This window comes from Gambusia affinis, linkage group LG14 (assembly GCF_019740435.1).
Source record: "Gambusia affinis linkage group LG14, SWU_Gaff_1.0, whole genome shotgun sequence".
Classification (NCBI taxonomy): Eukaryota; Metazoa; Chordata; class Actinopteri; order Cyprinodontiformes; family Poeciliidae; genus Gambusia; species Gambusia affinis.
In genome coordinates this window covers 6,351,094-6,378,897 of record NC_057881.1, presented here as the reverse complement: position 1 = coordinate 6,378,897, position 27,804 = coordinate 6,351,094, and the positions used below count along the sequence as shown (strand labels likewise).

Here is a 27,804-nt window from a genome sequence, read left to right as displayed (position 1 = left end):
AGTGGTTTATTTAGCATGTTCTTCCTGTCTATGTGGGTTCTCTCTGAGTACTACGGTTTTCTCTAACAATACAAAAACATTCATGTTAGGTTAATTGATTTCTTTAAGTTGCCCTTAGTAGAAAGTTTTTTGTGTTTGCTGTGCTATAATGATCTGCTAACCTCTCCAGGGTGAACTTCTCCTCTCTTCCAATTTTCACTGGAGTGACTGGATGCCCCCTTACATCAGAGGTAGCAGAAAAAGGATGGGTGAATCCTGAGTAACGTATTTGCCACCAGGATGAGAAAAAAAACATTCTGTCACAATGAAGTAGAAATATGTTATCTGGTAACAGCTTAAAATATGCGCTGTTAATTTTTAAAAGAAACTGCCTGCTGGTTTTGATGGTGTTGATTCCTCTCATTTACATATATTGGTTTATTATTTGCATCAATACACAGGCAGTAAATTATAATATTTCTTAAGTGCGTTTTAGTAACTTAATTCAAAGAATGAATCACATTAGCATCTGAGAGCGTCTAATCAGAACTGTGACTATACTACTAATAATAATGGAGGAAGAGGCTTGCGGTCTAAAAGAGAAATTTAAATGATTGACTTTAAATTCATCATTACATAGATTAATTTAAGACAGAATTTTTTTAAGCCTTTATTTCTTTCAGTTTACAGCTAATCCAAAATTTAAAAGATTATTTCACCAGACCAATAAAAACATTTTAGAGCAGAAATGTGAGCTGAATAAAAAAAAGTTATATTCTTGCTTGAAGGTTATTTCCAAAAAATATCTAATAAATGACCATGATCTGAATGCATATTTTAATTTACTGAATACAACTATAACTGCTGCTACTGTTTAGCTTTCAAGAGCGGTTAAGATCGAGCTTTTATTTTGAAGGTCAATGTTACCCGACGAATTTGCGGAAGTAGTTGTCGCCTAGCAGCAAAAGCTAGGCGAACACAAAGTTTTGTTTCTTCCTTTTTGAAGCTAACGTGTCTCCGTTCAGTGGGCTTTCTGAGTACTTTGTTATTGAATTTCCTCCCGTTAGCTTTCGCTTAGCTCGTTAGCCAGAAGCAGACAGAAAAACAGCGAGCCAGAGTCGGGTTGTTGTAGAACAGACTGTTTCTGATGTTTGAGGAGAGACACGTTTGTATTTTTATTTTATGAAAACCTCAGAAGGTCTCAGCGTTGGAGAGAAGACAACTACCAGAGATGGAGGAACCAGCACATGGTGAGTAGATAGACTCTCAATTTTATTATGATTATCTCCTGCTACATCCGTTCTTTAACATTTTACTAACAACCAGACAGGGGAGGGATATTAGTTTGTGAAGCACATTTCATAAGTAAGACAATTCAAATTGCTTTAATAATGAAAACATAAGAGCACATTACAGTAGCGTAATAAAGGGGACTAAAGAGAAGTTGGAATGCAGTCTAAAATTAAGCATCAATATTATAAATGGAATACTCAAACAAAACTGTAAAAAAGCACTACAACCTTGATTTAAATTAACTCAATGTTTCAGCAGTTTTGCAATTCTCTGTATGTTTACCCCAGATCAGAGGAGCAAATCTTCTGTCGATAATCACCTTCTGTTTTTTAAGAGGGTCACAATGTCTTATGGCAGTGAGCAGTCAGTGATATAAAAATTGAGAGTAACGGCCTTGTGGATGATACAAACAAACAAGTGGTTTTAATTAAATTTCAATCATTAGAATTCAACCATAAACCACATTGATTCAATGACATCATTTCAACGTCGGTTAATTATCTAGAATTTGGTGATTGTTTGATGGTTGATCCACCATCAGCAATCAACCTTAACTAAAAATCAATGTTTTTGACCATAATCCAACACTGAATTAACATCTTTTGCTTTCTGGGTCTGTTCTTGTTGGCTATAAGCTGGAAAAGGAGCCTTGGCTACCTGCTGGTTTTGATGCTAATCTAACTAAGCTAGTGAGCCTGTACCACAAGAAGAAAAACTATGTGAAACACTAATATTTCCCAAAAGGTATTGTGTGACAGTAGACAATATATTTTATAAGGTGTTTATCCATTTGAATAACTTGATATGGCGAAAATAGATCAAATCTAGAGTCTGAAACATCAACACATTCGGATATTCCATCAGGAAATAACTCAAAAGACCTCACCAGATGAAACAACTTTATACAAGCAGTTAGTGAATCAAGTATCAAGTAGATGATGTAATTCAACGACTAGCAATGCAAGAAGCTGTGAAAAATCTAAATAATAATGAAGATGTAAATAAAGTGTGATCAACCATGTTAATGCCATGTGCCATTAATTTAAAATTTCAAGTTCAGGAATTTTAGGCTACAAAAAACGGTGGTGACCATCAGCCTACATTACTGTGACATTTTCTGTAACTGGTGTGTTCTTGTGTTTCTTGCAGACGTCCAGCAGCTGCTGGTTATAAAAAAGGAGGAGAAATTGAGTCCCATCCTGGACCATGAGGACCAGAAGCCTCCACAGATTAAAGAGGAACAGGAGGAAAAAGAGATCATTAAGTTAATATTCAATCCAGTTCCTGCGGAAAGTGAAGATGATGAAGAGAAACCTCGGCTGCCAGAGCTTCATCACAGCCAAACCAAGGAATACGAAGACATTGTGGATCCAGAACCAGATCAATATTTACAATCAGAAGAAGAAACTTCTGATTCTTGTTCAGAGTCCTCAGAGACGGATGTCAGTGATGGAAACTGGGAGGAGAGGAGTGAAGCTCAGGCAGGTTTGGGTTCTGGAACCAATAACACAGAAGTAGTTTGTAAGAAAGGTAAAAAGTTACATCGCTGCGCTGAGTGTAATAAAATATTCAGCTGTAGACAATATTTGATAGAACACAACAGAATCCACACCGGAGAAAAACCGTTTAGTTGCTCTGTCTGTGACAAAAGCTTTAGTTTAAAAAAAACCCTGAAAAGACACACAATAACACACTCTAACGAAAGGCCTTTCTGCTGCTCGGTATGCAGCCAAAGTTTCAAGTATAAGTCACATCTATCTTCCCACATGATTAGTCATACTGGAGAAAAACCTTACAGCTGTTCTGTTTGTAAGGCAGCTTTCCAAAGAAGACAAAGTTTAGTGGAACATACCAGAATCCACACTGGGGAAAAACCTTACAGCTGCTCTGTTTGTAGGGAGGCTTTCCCAACAAGACAGCGCTTAGTGAACCACACAATGGCACATTCTGGAAAAAAACCTTTCAGCTGCTCCATCTGCGACAGAAGTTTTAGAAGGAAAATATCTCTGACGCACCACATGAAGACGCACAGTGAAGAAAAATCTTTCAGCTGCTCCGTCTGTAGCAAAGCTTTTATCTCCCGGGGATGCTTACAAAAACACAAAATCATGCATGCAGAGGAACGATCTTACATATGTTCTGTGTGTAAAGCAGGTTTCAAAACAAAAAAGAATTTAGTGGAACACACAAGGATCCACTCTGGGGAAAGACCTTTCAGCTGCTCAGTCTGCGGCCAAAGCTTCAAGTGCAGGTCCTATTTATCCTCTCACATGGTCGGTCATACTGGTGCAAGACCTTACAGTTGCACTGTCTGTAAAATGGCTTTCATGAGAAAACGCAATTTAAAGGAACACACAAGAACCCACACTGGAGAGAAACCTTACAGCTGCTCTGTCTGCATGGCAGTTTTCCTGAGGAAACACACTTTAGTGCAACATAAAAGAGTTCATACTGGGGAGAAACCTTACAGCTGCTCTGTTTGTAAGGAAACATTCAAGTGGAAAAACACCTTCAAGAATCATGTAAGACTGCACACAGATCAGTAACAGACTGAGGTTAAAGCTTCAGCCAGTCTTTGATATTGGATTTGGAGAATGAAGTGTTCACATTTAAGCTCATCTGTCTCAACATCTCTTTAAAGGAAATAAACCTCACAGGACAGCACTGGAACTTAAGCTAAAGAGAAGCTATGTAATGTAACTGTAGTAACATCATATGTTGTTTATGGAACTAAATATTACACAATTGTCTCGGGATAAAGTTGCTTGGTTTGAATTGAATCTTGACCCAATTAGACCCTGTTTAAGAAGGATTCTTTATAAAGACAAAAAAAAATACAGACAACCCAAAGCATGCTCTTCATGAGACTGTTATACAACAACAGATTGTTTTTGGCCCTCTTGCCCTCAAGGACTGGACTACAGGAAACAAAGACCTATTTAAGAACTATTAATCTCACAGTGGTTTCTTTTTAGCATCCCGCCCACATCAAGAAGACAACTTCCTCCTCTATTTTGCTGGCGAAGGGAGGTCTGCCCTGGATATAATAAATATACAGTCTACTGTCTGTGCATCCACTGTATGGATTACAGCCTTATTTATAATTCTGCTAAAGGAATCTTTGAATTATAGAGGGAATATGAATCAACGTAATGCTGCGTCAGCGTCCGCTGCACTGTGCGGCAGATTTAATTGCCTCTACTTTTACTTGTATAATTTTGTTTTACTTTTTAGTAGTTTTACTTCTCACCATTATTCTATCTTTAACTTAGTTTAGTCGAGTGTGGCTAGTTTAGTAAGTTTACCTATGACATTCTGTGTAAACTTCTGCTTCTGTAAGAAAAGGGCTGAATAAATTAAATGCTTACTTCATGTTGGGGTCTTTGGTACCTTGATTTGAATCCAGGACAGGTGTTTAGTTATCCCTGTCTATGTGGGTTCTCTCTAGGTACTCTGGTTTTCTTACACAATCCAAGAACATCCTTGTTAGGCTGTAGGTAGCCTACTTATGTATGGGAATCGCTAAATAAATTAAATTTGCCTACTTTATTGTGTCGTCATTGGTCACTCAGTACTTTTAATATTACTAAGAAGTTTATTTGAGTAACCTCACAGAATGAAACACATTGCATAGATGACTTAATGTTTTCAAGTTTTTATTTATGTAATTTTTTTTTAATTATTTTTTTTTTACTTACAGCTCATTAAAACATGGTATTTAAGATGAATACATTAAGTCAGAGCAATAAAAACAATACTTTTAATCTAAAAAAATGAGCCTCATGGCGACGCATATTCCAATTTATTGAATATAATTAAACTGTTCCTTTGGAGCTTTGAAGTGCCGCTCAAGTCGAGCTTTTATTTTGAAGGCCAACGTGATCCGACGAATAGCGGAAGTAGTTGTCTGGTAGAAGCAAAAGCTAAGCGAACAAAGTTTTGTTTCATTTTGTCCTTCCAATATGCCTATTAAGTCGGTTTTTCAGCGAAGCCATGAATTTTTATTTTAATTGCTTTTTACGTCTTTTCTTTTTTTTTTTTTTTTTTTTTTTTGCATTATTTTTATCTTTTTTTTTTTTTCCAGCTAGCTTATCCTTTTAGCTTTATGAAAATAGGAAACCGAGTCAGAGGCAGTTTCATGGAGAACAGGCTGTTTCTGACGTTTAAGGAGAGAAACGTTTCTGTTGTGATTTTGTGAAAATCTCGACGTTGGGAAGAAGATAACTAGTAAAGATGGAGGAACCAGCATATGGTGAGCAGAGGGACTTGCAGATTGACGGTGATTATCTTCTGCTATTTCCGTTCTTTAGCGTTTTACTAACAACGATACAGACATGGCATTTTATTTGTGGAGCATATTTCAGCTACAAGACAATTCAAAGAGATTTAAATGATGAAAACATAAAAAGGAGTAGCGTTAAAAAGAGCTCATGTTACCAAAGGATTGCTGATTAAACGACTTATTGGAATGAAGTTTGAATCATTAATAGCATGAGCTTCAATTGGAACAGTTTTAAACATCAACAATGCAAAAGCACAATAAAATACATAATAAAACACTTAAATTGTTTACCCCAGCCTAATTTACCCCTGCCCAGGCACAACCTAGTAGTTCAGTGAGGAATTTCCAAGGAACGTGGGAAGCTTAGTGTATGTGAAGGAAATTTTCCTAATAGTGGCGCTGGCAGAGATACCAGCTGCAGCTACAATCTTCTTCTCAGCTGCAGGCTGCTCTCCTGCTGTGGAAACAAAGGCAGATATATTTCAGTTAGCAGCATATTATTTTGTTGAAGTGATTATCTCATGGCATCTGAGGCTCACATGAAACTTCTCTGGTGCTTCATTCACATGCACTAAGGTCGTCCTTCTGTGTTCCCCTAAATTTTTTCACCAGGGAACATCAGGATAATTTAGCTTTACATCTTGTTAATCAAATTAGAATAGTCCATGTCTTTAAGCATCTTTAAATATATTTCTTGCTCCACCCTTAAGCCATATGTTAATATAACAATTTATATGAGAGCCATTTCCTGTAACTTGTCTGTTGTTGTTTTTTTGTTTGTTTCTTGCAGATGTACATCAGCTGAGAGTGATTAAAGAGGAGGAGAAGTGGAAATCAGACCAGGAGGACGAGAAGCCTCCACAGGTTAAAGAGGAACAGGAGGAGAAAAAGATCACTGAGTTAATCTTTAATCCAGTTCCTGTGAAAAGTGAAGATGAGGAGGAGAAACCTCAGCTCCCAGAGCTTCATCACAACCAAACCAAGGAAAACAGGGACCTTGTTGGACCAGAACCAGGTCAACATTTAGAATCAGATGGTGAAGATGAAACTTCTGATTCTTGTTCAGAGTCCTCAGAGACGGATGTCAGTGATGGAAATTGGGAGGAGAGCAGTGAAGCTCAGTCAAGTTTGGGATCTGGAACCAATAACGCAGATCCAGTTTGTAAGAAAGGTAAAGAGTTACATCGCTGCTCTGAGTGTAATAAAACATTCATCTGCAGACAGCATTTGTTAGAACACAACAGGATCCACACTGGAGAAAAACCGTTTAGTTGCTCTGTCTGTGACAAAAGTTTTCTTTCAAAAGGAAAACTAAATAAACACAAAATGACACACAGTAGGGAAAGGCCTTACGCCTGCTCTGTCTGCAGCCAAAGTTTCAAGTACAGGTCAAATCTATCTGCTCATATGAGCTGTCACTCTGAAGAAAAACCTTATTGCTGTTCTGTCTGTAAGGCAGCTTTCCACAGAAAGTATAGTTTTGATATGCACACATTGACCCACACTGGAGAAAAACCTTTCAGTTGCTCTGTCTGTAAGGCGGCTTTCTTGAGGAAAAACAGTTTAGTGGAGCACACAAAAACCCATACTGGAGAAAAACCTTTCAGTTGCTCTGTGTGTAATGTGGCTTTTGCAAGAAAAAGCAGTTTAGTGGAACATTCAAGACTCCATACTGGAGAAAAACCTTTCAGTTGTTCTGTTTGTAAGGCAGCTTTCTACAGGAAACGCGGTTTAGTGAGCCACACAAGAAACCACACTGGAGAAAAACCTTACAGCTGCTCCATCTGTAGCAGAGCTTTTAATACTCAGGGAAACTTACAAAAACACCAAATCATGCACACAGAGAAAAGACCTTACATATGTTCTGTGTGTAATGCAGGATTCAAAACTAAAAGGCATTTAGGAGAACACACCAAAACCCACTCAAATGAATCCCCTCATTGCTGCTTGCTCTGTGGCCAACGCTTCAAGTGTAAGTCCTACCTGTCTACTCACATGAACCGTCATAAAGGAGAAAAACGACACAGTTGCTCTGTCTGTAAAGCAGAGTTTCTGTTCAAAAACAGCTTAATGTTGCACACAAGAATCCACACTGGAGAGAAACCTTACAGCTGTTCTGTCTGTAAGGCAGCATTCAAGTGGAGACACACATTCAGGAACCACATGAGAACCCACACTGGAGAGAAACCTTACAGCTGCTCTGTCTGTAAGGCAACGTTTAAGTGGAGACACACATTCAGGAACCACACAAGAATATGTGTAAAGGCCAGCTGAGTGAAGTTCGTTGTACCTGAGTGTTCATTGTAACTACTGTTAAGGTTATGTGTTTTTATTTTGGTAATTTTGGCCAGGTTCCTATTGAAAATGAAGTTTTTCCTTATGGGAAATTAAAAAAAAATAATTCTTGTGAAGGTGTGTTCAAACATTTGGTCTGTACTGTATGAAAATGGCTAAATAAATTTAATTTACTTACTTTATGGTGGGGTTATTGGTAACCTCATAGGAACACACAATCTCATTTATTGAATAAAACTGTAAATACGACTCTTGAGGAGCTTTAAATTTATAAAATAGATATTTTAAGCCACATTCCGTACCAGTAGGTGGCGGTAATGCTTACCAAATGTTTCTTTCCAACCGCCAATAAAAATCAAGACAAAAGCTTTTATTTTGAAGGCCTCCGTGAGCCGACGAATAGCGGAAGTAGTTGTCTCCTAGCAGCGAGTTTTAATTCATTATTTTTAATGTACAATTTTCTTGTGTTGGCTTCCCGATCATAATAAAACGCATCATTAAGTCCACCGTGATTTTATATCAGTTGTGAAGTTTTGGTTTCTTTAGTTTTATCTACTTCCTCCCCGTAGGTTTAGCCTAGCCTGTTAGCTGGAAGGAAACGGGAATGCAGCGAGTCAGAGACAGTTTGATGATATATAAAGAGAGAAACGTTTCTATTTTTATTTTGTGAAAATCTCAGAAGGTCCCAGCGTCGGAGAGAAAACTATTAACAAATGGAGGAACCAGCACACGGTGAGTAGATGGACTTTGAGTTCGGTGATTATCTTCTGCTACACCGTTTACTAACAATGATTCAGGTTGTTTTTGGAGCAGATTTCAGCAACTATTGAAAGTGCTTAACATCATGACAATATGACAAAAGAGCACATTAGAGTGGGATAATGAAGACTAAAATTCATATTAGTGTCATAAATAGAACAATCAATGGCATCTGTAAGCAAATTGTGGATTTACCTACAGATGCCATTGATGTCAAATTTTTCAGTTTCCTGGAAGTTTGTTCCACATTTATGGAGCATAAAAAATGAAAGTTGCTTCTCCGGTTCTGCTTCTGCTGCTGGTGTTTCAAAGTAGACTAGAATATAGTTGATTTGTGGAGCACATTTCAGCAGCAACACAATTCAAAGTGCTTTGCATGATGAAAACATAAAAGAACTGAGTAAATAAAAGTTTAAATACATGCTAAAATAAAGTTTTAGTGTGGTATGGATGTTGTTGAAGAATTTTCTGATTGCATATGATTCTCACAAGCTGTCCAGGAGCAATATTTACAAGTTCAAACTTCTGTATTCCTCACAGTTATGTCACAAGTGAACATTAAAAAGAATACATTTTAAGTTTTAAATTAGAATATTCCATGTCTGCATCTTAATATATCGTCATAAAAAGTCTTTCCCCCACCTTGAGGCCCTACATTTGATATGAGAGCCATTTCCTGTACGTTCTCTGTTTGTGTTTCCTGTAGATTTCCAGCAGCTCATGGGGATCAAAGAGGAGGAGAACTGGAGTCCCAAACCAGACCTGGAGGACCAGAAGCCTCCGCAGATTAAAGAGGAGCAGGAGGAGAATGAGATCACTGAGTTAAAATTCAATCCAGTTCCTGTGAAAAGTGAAGATGATGAAGAGAAACCTCAGATCGCAGTGCCTCATTACAGCCAAACTGAGAAAAACAAACACTTTGTAGGACCAGAACCAGATCAATGCTTAAAATCAGTTTGTAGCAATGTTGTTACTTTAAAAACTAATTTTTCTGTATGTAATGCAGGCTTTAAAACTAAAAACACTGTAGTAAAACACACAATAACTCATGTTAGCAAAAGGCATTTCAGCTGCTCAGTCTGCAGCCAAAGCTTCACATGTAGGTCACATCTATCTGCTCATATGTGTGGTAATACTGGAAACAAGCCTTACAGCTGCTTGGTCTGTGGAAAGACCTTTGCTTACCTTACGAGCCTAAAATGTCACCTAAGACGTCACACCGGAGAAAAACCGTAGAGCTGCTCCGTCTGTAGAGCGATGTTCATATGGAAAAACATTCAAGAACCACGCAAGAATACATATGGATGAAAACCGTCCAGTTGCATGGACTACGGTCAAAGCTTCAGCCAGACTGATTTGAAGAATAAGCTGTCCACTTTTCAGCTTCTCTGTCTAAAATATTTCTTTAGAGGAAATAAGACACTGGACCTTCAGCTGAAGAGAAACTGTGAAACTATAAAACATTTATTGTAGTTGGAACTAAATATGATGACATGATTTGATTGTCTTGGTTTGAATTTAATCTTGACTCAATTGGACCCAGTTTAAGGTCATTTTTAAAGTAAAATCAAGAACGTAATGGTCAGCATCCTCTTTATGATACTGCGATACAACAACGGAGTCTCTTCGATTCAAAAATACTTTATTAACCCCAGATGGGGTTAATAATAATTTTTAATCACTCCTGGAAGGTTAATGAAAATAAAAACCTAAAATCTGGCAATTGCTATTTATAAATTGAAACAGCTCAACTTTAGTTTTTCTTATTTGTTTTCTTTTAAAGGACCCAATTAAGTCCATTCATTTTTTTGTGAGAAGACATTTTTTACTCCTTTCTTTCTTCTTTTTGTGTTAATTTTGACGACTTTGGATGTATTCACATTTGTCTAGAATAAAAGTTTAAATTAATTTAGAGTTGGAGAATAATTGCTCCAAAAAATAAATTTAATGTTTCTAATACAGGGTATAAACTAAGCTGGTGTGGATTAGTTTTTCTACTCAGTAGTTTATTTTTTATGTTCCATTTATTTCAGTAGTTTAATTCACAGAAAAAAAACATTGTGTAGAAAAAAAACCAACATAAAATTATGTTTTCAACCTTTATTTCTTTTATGATTTTTAAAACAAAACATTTTAAGACAGAAATGTGGGTGTATTAAATTGCACGTTTTATACTTCCTTGAAGGCTATTTTCGAGAAGTATTTTAATCAAGCCTCGTAAGATTCTATCCATCCATCCATCCATTTTCTTACACCCTTCTTCCCTAAAGGGGTCGGGAGGGTTGCTGGTGCCCTTCTCCAGCTGCGTCCCGGGCGAGAGGAGGGGTACACCCTGGACAGGTCGCCAGTTTGTCACATCGTAAGATTCTAGTTTATTGAATATAACTGTAAACTCCTGCGTATCTTTAAAGTGCGGTTCAGATCGAGCTTTTATTTTGAAGGCCAAAATCATCGGATGAACAGCGGAAGTAGTTGTCTCCTAGCAGCAGAAGCTGGGCGAGCAAATCTTGTTTCCTTTTCAAGTGTAAAATGTAACTTCAGTCGTTTTTACGAGAATATTTAAATGTATCCTTAAAGCCGAGATGATTTTACATCAACTGTGAAGTTTTCTTTTTTTTTTTTTTTTTTTTTAGTTTTATCTGAATTTTCTACCTGTAGTTTTAGCTTAGCTTGTTAGCTGGGAGCAGAAAGGAGAACAGCGAGTCAGAGGCAGTTTGATGGAGAACAGACTGGTTCTTATCATTATAGAAAACGTTTCTATTGTGTTTCTATTAAAAAAATCTCAGAAGACGACTAGCAGAGATGGAGGAAGAGGTTTATGGTGAGTTGATGGACCATCAGTTTGACTGTAATTACCTTCGTCTATTCGCGTTTTTTTAAAACATTTTATTAAAAGCCACACAGACAAAACATGTTTATTTGTGGATAACATTTCAGCAACATTCAAAGTGCTTTCAATGATTAAGACATAAAAATAAGTACATTACAGTGACATAATACAGCTAAGAGAGGTTTGAATACAGATGAAAGTGTTATAAATAGATAATGAAAGGCAACTGTAAACATGTTTTTAGTCTCAATTTAAAGAAACTCAGTGTTTCAGGGTTTTTAGAATTTTCTGGAAGTTTGTTATATTATCCACCCATCAGTTTATGACAGTAAAATCAAGCACATTTTTGCTGTGCTGCACATAAGATCATGCACAGCTGCAGTGACATATGAATCAATGCACCAACTATTAGAGCTAAATTTCCTGCCTGTTTTACCTTCGGTCTCCATGTAATGCGTCTGGATCGCTGTATCACATCTCCAATGTGGGATGATAAAGCCCTGGTTCTTTGTGATTCTGGTCGTTGATCTTTTACAACAATATTTGTAGATCACAAGTAAACACCAGGATGATCGAGTTTTACGTGTTACCAGAATAGTTCATGCCTGTATTTTGATGCAATTTTACATATAATTTTACATTACATTATTACTATGACATTTATTTTGAGAGAGAGATGTTTTTTTGCAGACGTGCAGGATCTGATGGTGATCAAAGAGGAGAAGAACTGGAGTCCCAGACCCGACCAGGAGGACCAGAACCCTCCACAGATTAAAGAGGAACAGGAGGAGGATGACATCACTGAGTTTATATTCAATCCTGTGAAGAGTGAAGATGATGAAGAGAAACCTCAACTTCCAGAGCTTCATCATAACCAAACTGAGGAAAGCGAAGACTTTGTTGGACCAGAACCAGATAAACGTTTAGAATCAGATGTTGAAGATAAAACTTCTGATTCTTCTTCAGAGTCCTCAGAGACGGACATCAGCGATGGAAACTGGGAGGGGAGCAGTGAAGCTCAGTCAAGTTTGGGATCTGCAACCAATAACACAGATCCAGTTTGTGAGAAAGGTAAAAAGTTACATTGCTGCTCTGAGTGCAGTAAAACGTTCAGTCGCAGACGGTATTTGTTAGAACACAAAAGAATCCACACTGGAGAAAAACCCTACAGCTGCTCTATCTGTGACAAAACCTTTACATGGAAACAATCTTTGACTCTACACATGAGGACGCACAGTGAAGAAAAACCTTTCAGCTGCTTTGTTTGTACCAAAGCTTTTACTTCCAAAGCTAATTTAAAAGAACATACAAAAGTCCACACACAGCATAGACCTTGCAGATGTCCTGTCTGTAACGCAGCTTTTAAAAGGAAGAACAATTTAATCGAACATATAAGAATCCACACTGGAGAGAAGCCTTACAGCTGTCCTGTCTGTAGCAAAGCTTTTACTTCTAAGGGAAATTTACAAAAGCACACAAAAATACATGCAGAAGAAAGACCTTACAAATGTTCCTTGTGTAATGCAGGTTTTAAGAGTAAAAACACTTTAGTAGAACACACAAGAACACACACTGGGGAGAAGCCTTTCAGCTGCTCGGTCTGCGGCCGAAGCTTCAGCTGTAGGTCACATCTAACTTTTCACATTAGAGGTCATACAGAAGAAAAACCTTACAGCTGCTCGGTCTGTAAGGCGGCTTTCAAAAGGAAACGCACTTTAGTGGAACACACAAGAACCCACACTGGAGAGAAACCTTACACCTGCTCAGTGTGTGGTAAGAACTTCGCTCACTGTTTAAGTCTAACATGTCACATGAGACGTCACACAGGAGAAAAACCGTACAGCTGCTCCATTTGTAAGGCCTCATACATGTGGAAAAGTGCATTTGTAAAACACACAAAAACACACAGGTGAGCAACCTTTCAGCTCCACAGACTGTAGTTGAAGTGGAGTAAAGCAGTGGGACAGACAAACACCTCTAACAAAATGTTACAAACTGATTCAGTGGACTGGAGGGAAGTGATTCAAAGTTAATCTCTCATGTATCCACCTGATGTTTTGCTGCTTCTGGAAAATTATATCCTGAAAAGAATGAAGTCTCTTGATGCAGTGAATCATTGACAACTGAACAATTTTTTTAAAAAATGCTGAATTTAAGTGTCTTTGTATTTGTTTTTTTATGTGTAAGAATTATGAGAAATGGGGCAAAGTTGTGAAGTATGCATTAGCAAAACAAAATATTTTATTTAAAAAAATAACAGCAATCTCGTTTCATGTTACTTTGTGAAGTGAAAGGAAAAGAACGGAAAAAGCTGTAACTGCACTGAAGCAACAAAAGCAATTGATAAACTCAGCCTTGCATTGGGACTCATTGAAGTATATTTTACAAGAAAAATTTATTATGATTTTTTTTACAAGTTCTTGTTTTCTGTTTTTATTCATTTAAACTTAATGCTAACACATTGCTTCTAAAGTCAAACGCTCTAATCATACTGTTAATATGTAAATTTCAACAGTTCCAATTAAATCAGCTAAACAAATCATTATAACAAATGTTTCATTACTAAACTATTGGAAAATGTATTTAAGAGAAATATCTGCATGATAAATTATTCACCCTCTTGGCCTCAAAATGGCGCTATGACGTCATCAGATGTTACTGGTCTTCACACTACCATCATTTTTTTGTTTGGGATTCCTCATAAAAACATTTTAGTTTTTCAAATGAAGCTAACTGTAGTTTCTGACTATTTAAGAAAGTTGTTGACATTTTGTAGATGGTGCATTTACTAATTAGGATTTTAAATTTATTGAAAATAAATCCAATAAAGTTTGCTCAATAGACAACCTTTCTTTGAAAATTACAGTTGGACAAAATTAATCCAGTATAAGTAGATATGTTCTGGACATTTTGGGCTTTTAAATGCATTAAGATAACATTTGTTGAGAATTTGTGCTATGTGAATGTGGCTGCATCTAATGAAATTAGACAATTATGAAAACAATTATTCACAAGGAGTAGAAAAAAATGCTTTATGGATGCAGAGGAGGACCACAGAGAGAGGAAGAAGAAGTTCAAGCCGTCTCTCCCATCAGTCTTAATGAGCAAGGATCAGATCCCCAACTTCAACATCTAATCAGACATTTAAAGAAAAGTGGCAAAAGCAAACAAAGCGGATTAGCACAACTTGACAACAGATGGTGTCATCCAGGACATTTGTTGCAAGCCTGACAGCTACCAGGGATCCTTTCTGCCAAAAGCATCTCCATCCACAACAAGTCTCTGAAGATGCTTGGATGGTAAGAGTTAAGACAGTATTTAATTTTTCTTTTGAATGAAAAAAGCATTTTTTATTGAATTGAAACAGGTCATATTTATCAGTTGGGTTCAAAAAACGCTCCTTTCTATATGTTATATGTTGATTCCCGTTAGACTCCGCCTCAACTGATATGTCTGCGTATAATTATTGGTGGTCAATTTAACATTACGTGAAATGGAAAGGGAGTTTTAATTTCTAATTCAGATCAAGCTTTTATTTTGAAGTCCAGTACGACCTGAAATCCAACGGAAGTGAATGCCTCCTAGCAACATGACCTCCGTCATCAACGTTTCGTTTCCCCTATTTTAATAAGTGAAAATTACAACTTAATAGTCTTTTGAGTATAATATAAACATTTCATAGAATTCAAACTTTTTTACCGCTGATATTAGAGATTTTTACTGTTAATTTTCCTCCCAGACGTACTAGAAGCGTCGAGTATTAGCTTAGCATGTTAGCCGGAAACGGACGGATTTTTTTCTGAAGGAGTTTAAGAAAAGTTTTAACTTTGATTGTGTGAAAACCTTCGAAGGTCTCGACTTTGGAGTAAACACAGAAGAGACGGAGGAACCGACCCAGAGTGAGGAGACGGACTTTAAGTGTGAAGGTGATTTTCTTCTTTGCCGCTCTTTAAATGTTTACATGCCGCCAATGACTGGTTTACTCTTTTAAAAAAAAAACTACCAGTTACCTTTAAAACTGAAATAAAGTAACGCTCACTGTGAAGTCCCGATCTGGAATTGGATCCATAGATAAAATATCCATTAAAATAAAGATTTTAAAAACTGTGCACACAGGTTAGTCCGGTTCCCCGAGTTGTTAAGCGCGACAAAAGGAAAATATCCCAACTTCCTTAATTTGGTTGTTTGGTTGCGCAATAATGTGAAAGTTCCTTCAGATCTTCAAAATTAGATCAGCTACAATGAATGTGTTTGTGATGCAACATAATCAAAGGTGGGTAGTAATTAAATTTGCTCAATTACATTTATTTGAGTAGCATTTTGTAAAAATAAATAAATGAATAAACTCTTTTTGGTGTAGTTTTACTACACCGTACTTTTATTTGGGTAATATTTTTGTGAAGTATCACTACTCTCATTAGAGTGAAATGTCTGATTACTTTACTCACTGTAAGTAACTTCACTTAATGAAAGAAACATTTTAACCAATAATGCAGCAGATACAAAACTATTTGTTGAAGTGAGACCTCCGGTTTGTACACCAGCTTTGTTTTTCCATCGTTATTTATCTGCTGAGCCTTTCATAGATCATGAAGATACACTAATAACTTTATACTGTCAGTGGAAATACTTAAAATATATACTAATCGGAAGTATTAGCTCCAGTAGTTTATATTGAAAAAATTTGATTAGAAAAATGGTACCTTCAGTGAGAGGCTTCTCCAGATTTGCTGCGACACAGATCTCTACAAGAGATCTCTCCTGCCAACATCACTATCTACAATAACTCTTTTGTGAATTTTAATTAATTTGAGTTACAGCAACATTTAATTTCCTTTTGAGATCCATAAAGCATTTTTGAGTTTGAATTTATACCTCTTGCATATTTGTTTGCAATTATGTTATTGTATTTATTTATTTTTTGTTCTGTAAATATCAGAATTTGCACATAATTATGACATTATTTTCAAATATTAAATCAGATGTTATGGTCATAACATCCCAAGTTACCCAATACCCAAGCTTCCTTTTTATGAAATACTTTTTTACAGTTACTTCTCTGATGACTAAGTTTTACTTTTACTTGAGTACAAATGGGGTGAAGTTGTGCTACTCTTACTGAAGTACAACTTTTTGGTACTGAATCCACCATGTGTTTCCTGCAGACGTCCAGCAGCTGATGGAGACAAAAGAGGAGGAGACCTGGAGTCAGGACCAGGAGGACCAAAAACCTCCACAGATTAAAGAAGAGCAGGAGGAGAATGAGATCACTCAGTCGACATTCAGTCCTGTTCCCGTGAAGAGTGAAGAAGATGACGAGAAACCTCAACTCTCAGAGCTTCATCGCAACCAAAATGAGAAAAACAGAGACTTTGTGAAACAAGAACCAGATGAATGTTTGAAGTCAGATGACAAAGAGAGAGATTCCTCAGAGACGGACGTAAGTGATGGAAATTGGGAGGAGATCCGTAAAGCTCAGTCATGTTTGGGGTCTGGGTCAAATAAAACGCTTGGTGATTCTGGAAAGACTAAAGATGATGAAGATCACAGCCAAACTGTGAAGAACAGAAACTCTGTGGAACCAAATGAATGTTCAAAATCAGATGATGAAGATGAAACTTCTGATTCTTCTTCAAAGTCTTCAGAGACAGACGTCAGTGATGGAAACTGGGAGGAGAGCAGTGAAGCCCAGTCAGGTTTAAACTGCACGACGCCTAGGGAGTCCTGTGGACGTTTCAGCTGCTCTGAATGTAGTAAAAGCTTCACTCGCAGACAGTATTTATCAGAACACCAGAGAATCCATACAGGAGTAAAACCCTTCAGCTGCTCCATCTGCTGCAGAGCTTTTAGATGGAAAAACGGATTAGTGCGACACATGAAATCTCACAGTGGAGAAAAACCTTTTAGCTGCTCAGACTGTGACAAAACTTTTTCTTCTAAGAAGAATTTGATGGAACACACAAAGGTTCACTCAGGGGATAAACCTTACACCTGTTCTGTCTGTAATGCATCTTTTAAAAGAGCACACACCTTAAAGGAACATAAAACAACCCACACTGGAGAGAAACCTTACAAATGCTCAATCTGTAACCAAAGCTTCAGGTACCGGTCCTATCTAATCGTTCATGTAAGAAATCACAAAGAAGAAAAACCATTCAGCTGTCCCACCTGTAAAGCAACATTCAAACGGAAACTCACATTAGAGGAACACATCAGAACCCACACTGGAGAGAAACCTTACAGCTGCTCGCTGTGCAGTAACAGCTATGTCCGCTATATAAGCCTGTCTCGTCACATGAGGTGTCACACAGGAGAGAAACCGTATAGCTGCTCCACCTGTCAGGCCACGTTCAGGTGGAGACAAGCGTTCGTGGCCCACACAAAGATCCATCCAGTGAAATAACCTTTTACCTGCTCAGGGCGTTTTTGTCCCATTTGAGCCCTCCCAAATCACAATCAGGGCTCTTTAATCTGTTAGTTGAAATATTGTATTTTTATTGTTGGGACATTTGATACTCATGTGTGCGGTGCTGATAAGCCAATGGCAACTTACCTTTTAAACCATGACAATGTTGATGCTGTTTAAAGCCATGGGTTACCTCTATTTAACTTAGTTGAGTGGTTTATTGATCATGAGCCTGTTTTATTTTACGTTTTTCTTCTACCAAAGTTGACATTGCTGCTGTTGAAAGTTGCTTATTTTAACTCTTTCACTTCCCTGTTGATTTTAATTGGAGCTAGAAGCTCACAGAAGAGTTTAAGTTATGGTTTTGCTTAATTTTCCAAACTGTTTTGGACTCCATGGACCTTCTTTAAAATTCAACAAACATTATCCACCTTTCCACCATTTTCTGTCTACCTCAAAACACAGAAATGTAGCAATTTTACTTTGTATGGCTGCATAAAAATGGGCCAACATGAGTCAATAAAACAGAAAACTTTAAACTCAGCAACTTGTACGATTAGTTTTTTTTTGTTTTTTTGTTTTTTTAACAAAAATTAATATTTGGTCACTATAGGTCAGTTCAACAGAAGCTTGCTTCTATTATTTAAAGTATTAAGTGGCAGATGAGAGAATAAAATCCTAATTGTCAGAGGGATGGCAGGGTAAACTTGTTCATTTAGTCCAAAATCTGAGGAGGAAAAGACAAAAAAACTGCAGCTGAGTAACTAGAATTCAGCTTCTACGCACCGTAGTTCTGGAACAAACTTCCAGAAAACTACAAAACAGCCGAAACACTGCGTTCCTTTAGATCAAGACTGAAAAAAGAGAAATTGATTATTTTAATGGCGGCACTTGAAAAAATATTATGTCTGTTTTTGGTTTTCAAAATTGTTGGTTGTATGATGTGTTTATTATGTTTTTTGTGTTTATATGACTTTGAACTGCTGTGCTGCTGCAATGTGCTCTACAAATAAACTTGATGGATTAAGTTATGAATATAGCATCTTCTTTATGAGGCGGGTTTTATGAATGTTTTATTGTTAAAATATTCCCAGTGTAAACATAAAAAAGTAATTTAAATTTGCCTCCATCTGAATTTGAGTTGGCAGTTTCATACTTAGTGTCCATATATTTGCATTTGTTTAAATAAATCTACAATACATATATAACTTCAGTTAATTTAAAAAACAGTAAATAAAAATCAAATAAATCAAAAAGATATGATATCAGTAACAAAACTTGAGAATACCATGAAGAATAAAATAGATTTAAGTGACATAAAATTTTCTACTAAACGTCAATAGAAACAAAAACTGGTGCTTTACCGCCACCTTGTGGTTACAGGCTTACATTACATCCACTTTTAAGTACTTTTTGTTTTTATATATTATATATATATTTTTTTATATATACATATATATTTTATATATATATATATATATATTTTTTTATATATACATATATATTTTATATATATATATATATATATATATATATACGTAAGCTACTAAGGTGGACTCAGGGTTGGAGACTCATGGGCAAATGTATTCAGGATGGGATAATATTGGATGAAGTGTCATGTTCATATTTTAAGTCTTTATTATGACTTGGTCCATCATGTCTCATTCTTTTTAAACTGGCCAATATTGTTGAACTTTGACCTGAATCTGTATTATAGATGTCACACTAATTGGACACTTCTGATCCTCTTGTCCACAGGGGCTTCAGATCCATAAATAAATTATATATATATATATATATATATATATATATATATATATATATATATATATATATATATATATATATATATATATCCATCCATCCATCCATTTTCTGAACACCTTTCGTCCCTGATGGGGTCGGGAGGGTTGCTGGTGCCCATCTCCAGCTGCGTCCCGGGCGAGAGGCGGGGTTCACCCTGGACAGGTCGCCAGTCTGTCGCAGATACCTTATAAATTAGAATGTTTACTTTATTTCAATACATTCTCTTTAGCCCAAAATTTTATACTCTGGCATAAATCTATATCACAGGTTCGCGTTTATATGTAGTTCGTAGCTACCTTTATTTTGAAGCACGAAGTCACTACCGGAAGTGGCAGAAGCTATGTAAACAGTGTGCAGTTTATTTAGCGTTTCTCGTGAATCGGGGTTGGACCAATCGTCGGAATATCCTAACTATGCTTTGTTTACGTTATTTTTTTTCATCATCTTTGTGAAGTTTTATTTGAACTGAATTTTCCTTCCGGAAATAACGGAAACGTCGAGTGTTAGCTTAGCCTGTTAGCTTTACACAGATAATATTACAGAGCGCAGCGAGTCAGAGACTGATGGAGAACAGATTGTTTCTGAAGGAGTTAACGGAGATAATAGTTTCTGCGGTGATTGTGTGAAAACCTCAGCTTTGGAGAAAATACGACTAGCAGAGATGGAGGAAACGACACAGAGTGAGCAAATGGACTCTGATTGTGATGGTGATTATTTTCTTTTACAGCTCTTTAAATGTTTGCATGCCATTAATGAAAACTCTGATTGTGATGGTGATTATTTTCTTTTACAGCTCTTTAAATGTTTGCATGCCATTAATGAAAACAGTACAAATAGAAAAGATGATTTTTCCACCGAGACGGAACGCTCAGAGTGAAGTCATAACCTGCATCTGGATGCATAAATAAAATAAAGTAATAAAACATTGATTTACAAATGTGTGCATCCAGTCCAAAGGGGTAGTAAAGATGACTAAATCAATTTTAGATCCCATTTTAAAACATCACCATGACTAGAAAAAAAGCAATCACACATTTTTACATTGACTTACTTTTAATCAAAATCAATGATTTACTTGGAGCCTATTATCAAAGAAATGCATTAATATTCTTGGCAGATTTAATGTTGGAATGACCCAGAAGATAAATGCCAGGAGTATAATTTAATGTAAAAAAAGAAAAGAACAATCTTTGACCATTTTTAAGCCTAAGTGCTTCTGAATAAACAAATGAAACAACACAGATAATCTATTTTATTAGTGTAAGAAAAGGTAATTAAATCTGCAGCATGTAATTATTTTTTTTTTACATATTTGTCACCACATCGTGACAGTATAACATGAAATAGATAATCAATTGCTTCCTGAGCATCTATTGCCATCTGAAGAAATCAGATGGCAATAGACCAAAAACAACCAATCAAAATCAGGAGGAGGGACTTAGTCTTGTCAATCAAGCTCAGGTACTTGGTGCTCAATCTGCTAATGGTGGAGAATCAACTTACAGTTTCAGGAAAATCATTTATCTGCCATTATTGGTGGCTATGCTAACTAGCCTTAATATTCATGACAGGTTCTACTAGCTTCAGCCGAGTGCAAGGGAGAGGGAGATTAGCAGCACTGCACAGGTGGTGATAGACAGTACTAAGACCTCCTCCCGGTTCTGATAGGTTGTTTTTAGTTAGCACGGGGAGAGAGCAAAGACAATTTTTTCAAAGATTATCTGTCTCATGCAATAGTGTCATCACTGATAGTTTCAACAAATAATGTTAAAAATGTTTTTGTTTTTTTTGTTTTTTATAAAAGTTACATTCTGCAGCTTTAACTGCATTTACCTTTGCAAGAAGTGACCAGGATTCTGATAATAGAATATTGCAGGTATCATGCTGCATTGAAACCAAAGGTGACATATTGGTGGTTTGATCAGTAACATAATTTACCATGATGGAAAAAAAGCTTCAATTCAGAACTTCAAAACTAGATTAGTTGTGGAATCAGAGGTAGAGAGCCGTTTCCTGTAACTTGTTTTGTTTCTTGCAGTCGTCCAGAAGGTGGTGGTGATCAAAGAGGAGCTTCCTGCTGAGGAGGAGACCTGCAATCCCAGACTGGATCAGGAGGAAAAGAAGCCTTTGCAGTTTAAAGAGGAGCAGGAGGAGAATGAGATTATAAAATTTATATTCAACACTGTGAAGAGTGAAGATGAAGAGAAACCTCCACTCTTAGAACTTCATCACAACCAAACTGAGGGGAACAGAGACTCCGTTGGACCAGAAGCAGAACAATATGTAGAATCAGATGTTGAAGATAAAAATATGGGTTCGTCTTCAGATTCCTCAGAGATGGACATCAGTGATGAAAACGGGGAGGAGATCTTTGAAACTCAGGCAGGTTTTGGATCTGGGAAAATTAAAAAAGTTCTCGTTGGTGAAAGAGGTTTCAGTCCTGGTTCTCTGGAGAGTGAAGATGATGAAGAGAAAGCTCAGCTTCATCATGGCAAAACCAAGGAGAACAGAGATTCTATGGAACCAGATGAATGTTTAGAATCAGATCCTGAAGACAAAACGTCTGATTCACAGACGGACGTCAGTGATGGAAACTGGGAGCAGAGTGTTCAAACACAATTAGTGACCAATAGTGAGTCCTCTGGTCGTTTCAGCTGCTCTGAATGTAGTAAAAGCTTCACTCGCAGACGATATTTATCAGAACACCAGAGAATCCACACAGGAGTGAAACCCTTCAGCTGCTCCATCTGCAGCAGAGCTTTTAGATGGAAAAACGGATTAGTGCGACACATGAAATCTCACAGTGGAGAAAAACCTTTTAGCTGCTCAGACTGTGACAAAACATTTTCTTCTAAGAAGAATTTGATGGAACACACAAAGGTTCACTCAGGGGAAAAACCTTACACTTGTTCCATCTGTAACACATCTTTTAAGAGAGCACACACCTTGAAAGACCACATCAGAACGCACACTGGAGAGAGACCCCATAAGTGCTCGATCTGCAGCCAAAGCTTCAGGTACCGGTCCTATCTAGTTGTTCATATAAGAGGTCACGCAGAAGAAAAACCATTCAGCTGTCCCACCTGCAAAGCAACGTTCAAACGGAAACTCACATTAGAGGAACACATCAGAACCCACACTGGAGAGAAACCTTACAGCTGCTCGCTGTGCAGTAAAAGCTACGTCCGCTATATAAGCCTGTCTCGTCACATGAGGTGTCACACAGGGGAGAAACCGTACAGCTGCTCCACCTGTCAGGCCACGTTCAGGTGGAGACATGCCTTTGTGAATCACACAAAGATCCATCCAGCAATATAACCGCTCAGCTGCAAAGCTGACATTGGAGATGAGAAAAACAAAGAACACCTTCCAGCTGGTCTGTTAGCAAAACAGCTTTTCAAAGAACCTAAACTCTATAGGACAACATTGAAAGTAAATATAAAGGGAAGCTGTTCAACTGTAACAGTTTTTTGTACATAAATCTAGTTATAAAAATGTAGCTGTATTGCAGTGAGTTCAATTGTTCTGGACTGAATGTAACTCTTAAAATTGTTGTGAATTTGTGCCAGTTAAATAAACTGAATTGTTCTCATTGTTCTAAGATGTTTGTAGACCTTTCAGGGTTCAAACTCATATTAATTCTTGGTAGTCAAACTCAATAATGCAGAAAGGAAAACCACATCTACTATATGTGTCATGTGTGACTTAGATGTATGTATTAAATATATAGCCTACAATAAACATTTGTGTTCTGAATCTAAGGTTTTATTTTAAGAACATAAAACATGTTCAGATTTGAAGTCTTCAAGGCACAGTCAAAGTATTTCTCTAAATGAAGTTCCAGTAATAAAGGGCGGAAGATCACATGGTGAATTTTCTTTACTGGATTAAAATTCAACGGCTTTCTGGCCTTGTACCAACAGGAATGGCAGTTTCCAAGCTAAGAAAACATTCAGAGATGTTCCTCATATATATATATATATATATATCACAATTATGTGTGTGTGTTATGTATTGTATTATTTTTTCTTTATTACTGGATTCGTTTATATAGGTGTGTCAGTGTGTCATCCTAAAATATTCATTGGTCCATCTGTCTAGCCCATGTAAATTTACTGTTTACAGCAAATAAAAATACAACATTATACGTCATTAAAAAAGACATTTTAATAGATAAATGTGGGCTAAATTAAAAGTACGTACCTGCTTATAAGTTATTTTGGAAAGGTACTTTTAATCTGGCCCAGAGCGTAATCAGAGCTCATATTATCCATCCATCCATCCATCCATCCATCCATCCATCCATCCATTTTCTGTTCACCCTTATCCCTAATGGGGTCAGGAGGGTTGCTGGTGCCAATCTCCAGCTGTGTTCCGGGCGAGAGGCGGGGTTCACCCTGGACACAACACAGAGACATACAGGACACACAATCACTCACACACTCACACCTAGGAAGAATTTAGAGAAACCAATTAACCTGACAGTCATGTTTTTGGACTGTGGGAGGAAGCCGGAGAACCCGGAAAGAACCCACCATGCACAGGGAGAACATGCAAACTCCATGCAGAAAGACCCCGGGCCGGGAATCGAACCCAGGATCTTCTTGCTGCAAGGTAACAGTGCTACCAACTGCACCACTGTGCAGCCCCAGCTCATATTACTCATATTATTCTAACCGTAAATGCAACCGTTGACGCACAAGCTTTTATTTTGAAGGACTCAATCACCACCGGAATTGATCGTAGCTATGTAAACAAATTGAGTTTTTTCAGCAAGTCTTGCGAATCGGTGTTGAACAACCATTTTGCGTGTCTAAAAATATACTAATAATGTGTTTATGTTGTTTTTATACTCCTCGTGAAGTTTGGTTTTATCTGATTTTTTTTCTTCCGGAAGCAGCAGAAGCGCGTAGAGTTAGCCTAGCCTAGCCTGCTAGCTGGAAACAGTGAGTCAGACACATTGATGAAGAGCAGATTCTTTTTCTGATGGAGGTTAGGGAGAGGAAAGGTCTCAGAAAGTCTCAGCGTCGGAGAAAAGACAATTAACAGAAATGGAGGAACCGACACGCAGTGACGGTAATAATATTACACATATCTCTGTTTGACTGGAAATACTAGAAAATAACACTAACTTGACTAACAATACTTTTAGATTTTTGAAATGATCGCCAGGTGATTCATGTAGTTAAAATAATAATAATAAAAAAGAGCTTCAGCATTTTTAAAATCTGGCATCTTAATGTAAAAAGTAGACGGATTGAATTTATTGAGTGCTTTTGTAATCATACTGAGCTCTAAAAGCGGCTTTAAAGAGCCTCATTCAACCAGCTTCTCTCCCAAAACTGCATCGATATGCACATTGACAGGCTTGATGCCAGAAGGTTTCCTTTTTCTAATGTAAATATCTTCTATTGTCCCAACAGTGGCGACATTCAAGTGCAACAGCAGCCAGTCAAATTAAGATATATGTGTTTTCACACAAAGGTTAAAGAAAGAAAGAAAGAAAGAATAAAAATATGTAAGGACAAATTTACAATATAAGACAAATAACAAGGCACAGCTATAAAGTTAAGATTATGCATCCAATTATTGTTTTTAAAATTCAACATAAAATAACTTAATATGACATTTATTCATATGATGACTGCATGTAACAGCAACAATGCGTAAAATCCCTGGAATGACATCCATCCATATATTTATTTATCCATCCATCCATTCATTGTTCATGTGTATTTTTTTTCATATGTAAAATAATGAATATATATTTTTGCCAAATAACTACAAACTGATTGCTGCGCCTCTAGGTCTGTTTCCTTCAACCTTTCATTGTTTGTGTTTCCTACAGATGTCCAGCAGGATGACCCAGATATTAAACAGGAACAGGATGAGGCTGAGGTCACTGAGTTTGTATTCAATCCTGTCGAAAATGAGGATGAGGAAGACTTTGCTCAGTCTTTGGAGCTTCATCACATCCAGACTGAGAACAGGAACCCTGTGGGACCAGAATCGCTCTCATCTAAAACTCCAGAGGCTTTAGAGAAAAACTGCAGAGAGAGCAGTGGGTCTTCATTAGGTGATATGAGTGCGAAAAAGTTCTACAGCTGCTCTGAATGTGGGAAAACCTTCAACAGCCGACCATGTCTGGTAAGACACAACAGAATCCACTCTGAAGAAAAACCCTTCAGTTGCTCTTTCTGTGACCAGAAGTTTAGCAGGAGGGAAAGCGTAACTCGCCACATGAGGTGTCACACCGAGGAAAAACCTTTTAGCTGCTCGGTTTGTGAACAAAAGTTCAGCCGAAAGGAGAGTCTGACGTATCACATGACCTACCACACTAAAGAAAAACCTCACAGCTGCTCCATCTGTAACAAAGCTTTCACTTCAAAACGAAATCTGATGGAGCATGGGAGAATCCACACAGATGAAAGGCCATTCAGCTGCTCTATCTGCAAGGCCACTTTCAAGCGGAAATACACGCTGGTGGAGCACACTAGGAGCCACACCGGACAGAAACCATACCAATGCTCAGTGTGCGGCCAGAGCTTCAGTCATGGCATCAGCCTGACCCGTCACATGAGGTGTCACACAGGACAGAAACCCTACAGTTGTTCCATCTGTAAGGCTGCTTTCAAACTGAGGAATGCCTTGATGGAACACACCAGGATTCACACGGGAGAGAAACCATTTAGCTGCACCATCTGTAAGGCTGCATTCAGGAGGAACCAGGATGTTGTGAAGCACACCAAGATCCATACAGGTTTTTCTGTCTCTCTTTCTTTTTCTTCTTTTCACCTTTCGTTCAATACATTCTGATGTCAATGTATATTCATTGAAAAAAATAAATGTGTTGTTAAAATTAAAAATAAACTCTTTCTTTCATTTTCTTCTCTTTTCTTTTCCTTGTTTCTGAAGGCGTCCAGCAGCTGTTGGTGATTAAAGTGGAGCCTTTGCATCAGGAGAGCAGCGCTAGACCCAAACTAGTCCAGGAACAGCCTAACCCTCCACAGATTAAGGAGGAAGAGGAAGAGGCTGAGATTACAGAGCTCAGGTTACCTGCTGTCCCATTGAAGAGCAGAGATGTTCAAAACAAATCTCTGTCGTCACAAATTCATCCCAGCCAAGCTGAGGAGAGCAGAGACTCTGAGAGCCTGGAGCCGAGTCTAGATCAGCATTTACAGTCGTCCTTTGACAAGGAGTCGGGTTTAGACTCTCTGCAGAACGGCCCAGTTAGCGAAACTGTCTGCGAGAGCGGCAAGAAGCTCCACAGCTGCTCTGAGTGTGGTAAACCTTTTAACCACCGGGCAGACCTGTTGAGACACAACCGAGTCCACACAGGAGAGCGACCCTTCAAATGTTCAGTTTGTAACGCAGCGTTTAGAAGAAAATACACGCTAGCAGAGCACATGAGGACACACACTGGAGAGAAACCGTACAGCTGCTCCCTTTGTGAGCAAAGCTTTGGCCGTAAGTCCAGTCTCACCTGCCATATGAGCTGTCACAGCACAGAAAAACCTCTCCAATGTTTGGTTTGTAAGGCCAAGTTTAGGGATAAACAAGATCTTGTGGAACACACAAAAACCCACTCAGGTACATAACTATTAGTTATTTACCTGTTGGGCTGTACAGTCCGGGGTCAAAGGTTCACATGGTTGCATGCAGTGCATGCTCAAAGAATAAAATTTCAGTTCTGTTTGCAAAAACACAAGAGGCAGAGATGAGCAGTTATCACAAGGATTCTGATTTATCAACAATAAATTAATTTTTTATGAATAAAAACTGCAAACCCAGATTCACTCTTGATTTCATAACAGCAGAAACTGAATCGGTATTTATAAAAAATATCCTCTATTGCAAATATTGTGTTGGTTAGCTGTACAATTGCACAAATGTATACAACTGTTGCACTACTGTAATCATGTTAAAAATGAACATATTTCTGGATTAAAATATTTTCTCTTTTCTTGCATTGGTGTGATGTAATATGTTAAATATTTATTTTCATTGGATGTAGGCAGAAAATCAACATAATTAGAAATAAATATGGAAGAGGATTAAGGTCAGTGAAATGAGACTTTTCTCAGCTTGTTCCACATAATTCAATTTTTTTCCTTAGAACTTTGACTTTTTTCTTGGAATTGACTTTTCTAAGAA

At 37.4% G+C, this 27,804-nt stretch overlaps 5 protein-coding genes across 8 annotated transcripts; all 5 read left to right on the top strand.

The window, feature by feature from the left end:
* The first annotated feature begins 828 nt into the window (after positions 1-828).
* Positions 829-4,989, top strand: LOC122843840 (zinc finger protein with KRAB and SCAN domains 7-like). Its single transcript, XM_044138922.1, has 2 exons — positions 829-1,229; positions 2,422-4,989. The coding sequence occupies exons 1-2, from the start codon at positions 1,211-1,213 to the stop codon at positions 3,816-3,818; spliced, it is 1,416 nt and encodes a 471-aa protein (XP_043994857.1). The 5' UTR covers positions 829-1,210; the 3' UTR covers positions 3,819-4,989.
* A 166-nt stretch (positions 4,990-5,155) lies between these two features.
* Positions 5,156-10,267, top strand: LOC122843832 (zinc finger protein OZF-like). 3 transcript variants are annotated; one of them, XM_044138908.1, is made up of 3 exons: positions 5,156-5,524; positions 6,372-8,581; positions 9,315-10,267. In XM_044138908.1, exons 1-2 carry the CDS (start codon positions 5,506-5,508, stop codon positions 7,826-7,828), a joined length of 1,476 nt encoding a protein of 491 aa, XP_043994843.1. In that variant the 5' UTR covers positions 5,156-5,505; the 3' UTR covers positions 7,829-8,581; positions 9,315-10,267. The 3 variants fall into 3 exon arrangements, with proteins under 3 accessions (XP_043994843.1, XP_043994842.1, XP_043994841.1); XM_044138907.1 differs by having other exon boundaries at positions 6,345-8,581; XM_044138906.1 differs by having other exon boundaries at positions 5,156-5,551; positions 6,345-8,581.
* Positions 10,268-11,293: 1,026 nt separating this feature from the next.
* Positions 11,294-23,248, top strand: LOC122843830 (zinc finger protein 771-like). Of its 2 annotated transcripts, XM_044138903.1 has the most exons (3): positions 11,294-11,429; positions 12,129-12,509; positions 21,689-23,248. In XM_044138903.1, exons 1-3 carry the CDS (start codon positions 11,411-11,413, stop codon positions 22,966-22,968), a joined length of 1,680 nt encoding a protein of 559 aa, XP_043994838.1. In that variant the 5' UTR covers positions 11,294-11,410; the 3' UTR covers positions 22,969-23,248. The 2 variants fall into 2 exon arrangements, with proteins under 2 accessions (XP_043994838.1, XP_043994837.1); XM_044138902.1 differs by lacking the exon at positions 11,294-11,429 and having other exon boundaries at positions 12,092-12,509.
* Positions 14,776-18,879, top strand: LOC122843835 (zinc finger protein OZF-like). Its single transcript, XM_044138911.1, has 2 exons — positions 14,776-15,364; positions 16,604-18,879. The coding sequence occupies exon 2, from the start codon at positions 16,618-16,620 to the stop codon at positions 17,839-17,841; it is 1,224 nt and encodes a 407-aa protein (XP_043994846.1). The 5' UTR covers positions 14,776-15,364; positions 16,604-16,617; the 3' UTR covers positions 17,842-18,879.
* A 1,096-nt stretch (positions 23,249-24,344) lies between the features above and the next one.
* LOC122843831 (zinc finger protein 84-like) lies at positions 24,345-27,619 on the top strand. The gene is made up of 3 exons (XM_044138905.1): positions 24,345-24,726; positions 25,499-26,410; positions 26,566-27,619. Exons 1-3 carry the CDS (start codon positions 24,702-24,704, stop codon positions 27,246-27,248), a joined length of 1,620 nt encoding a protein of 539 aa, XP_043994840.1. The 5' UTR covers positions 24,345-24,701; the 3' UTR covers positions 27,249-27,619.
* Positions 27,620-27,804: the final 185 nt, after the last annotated feature.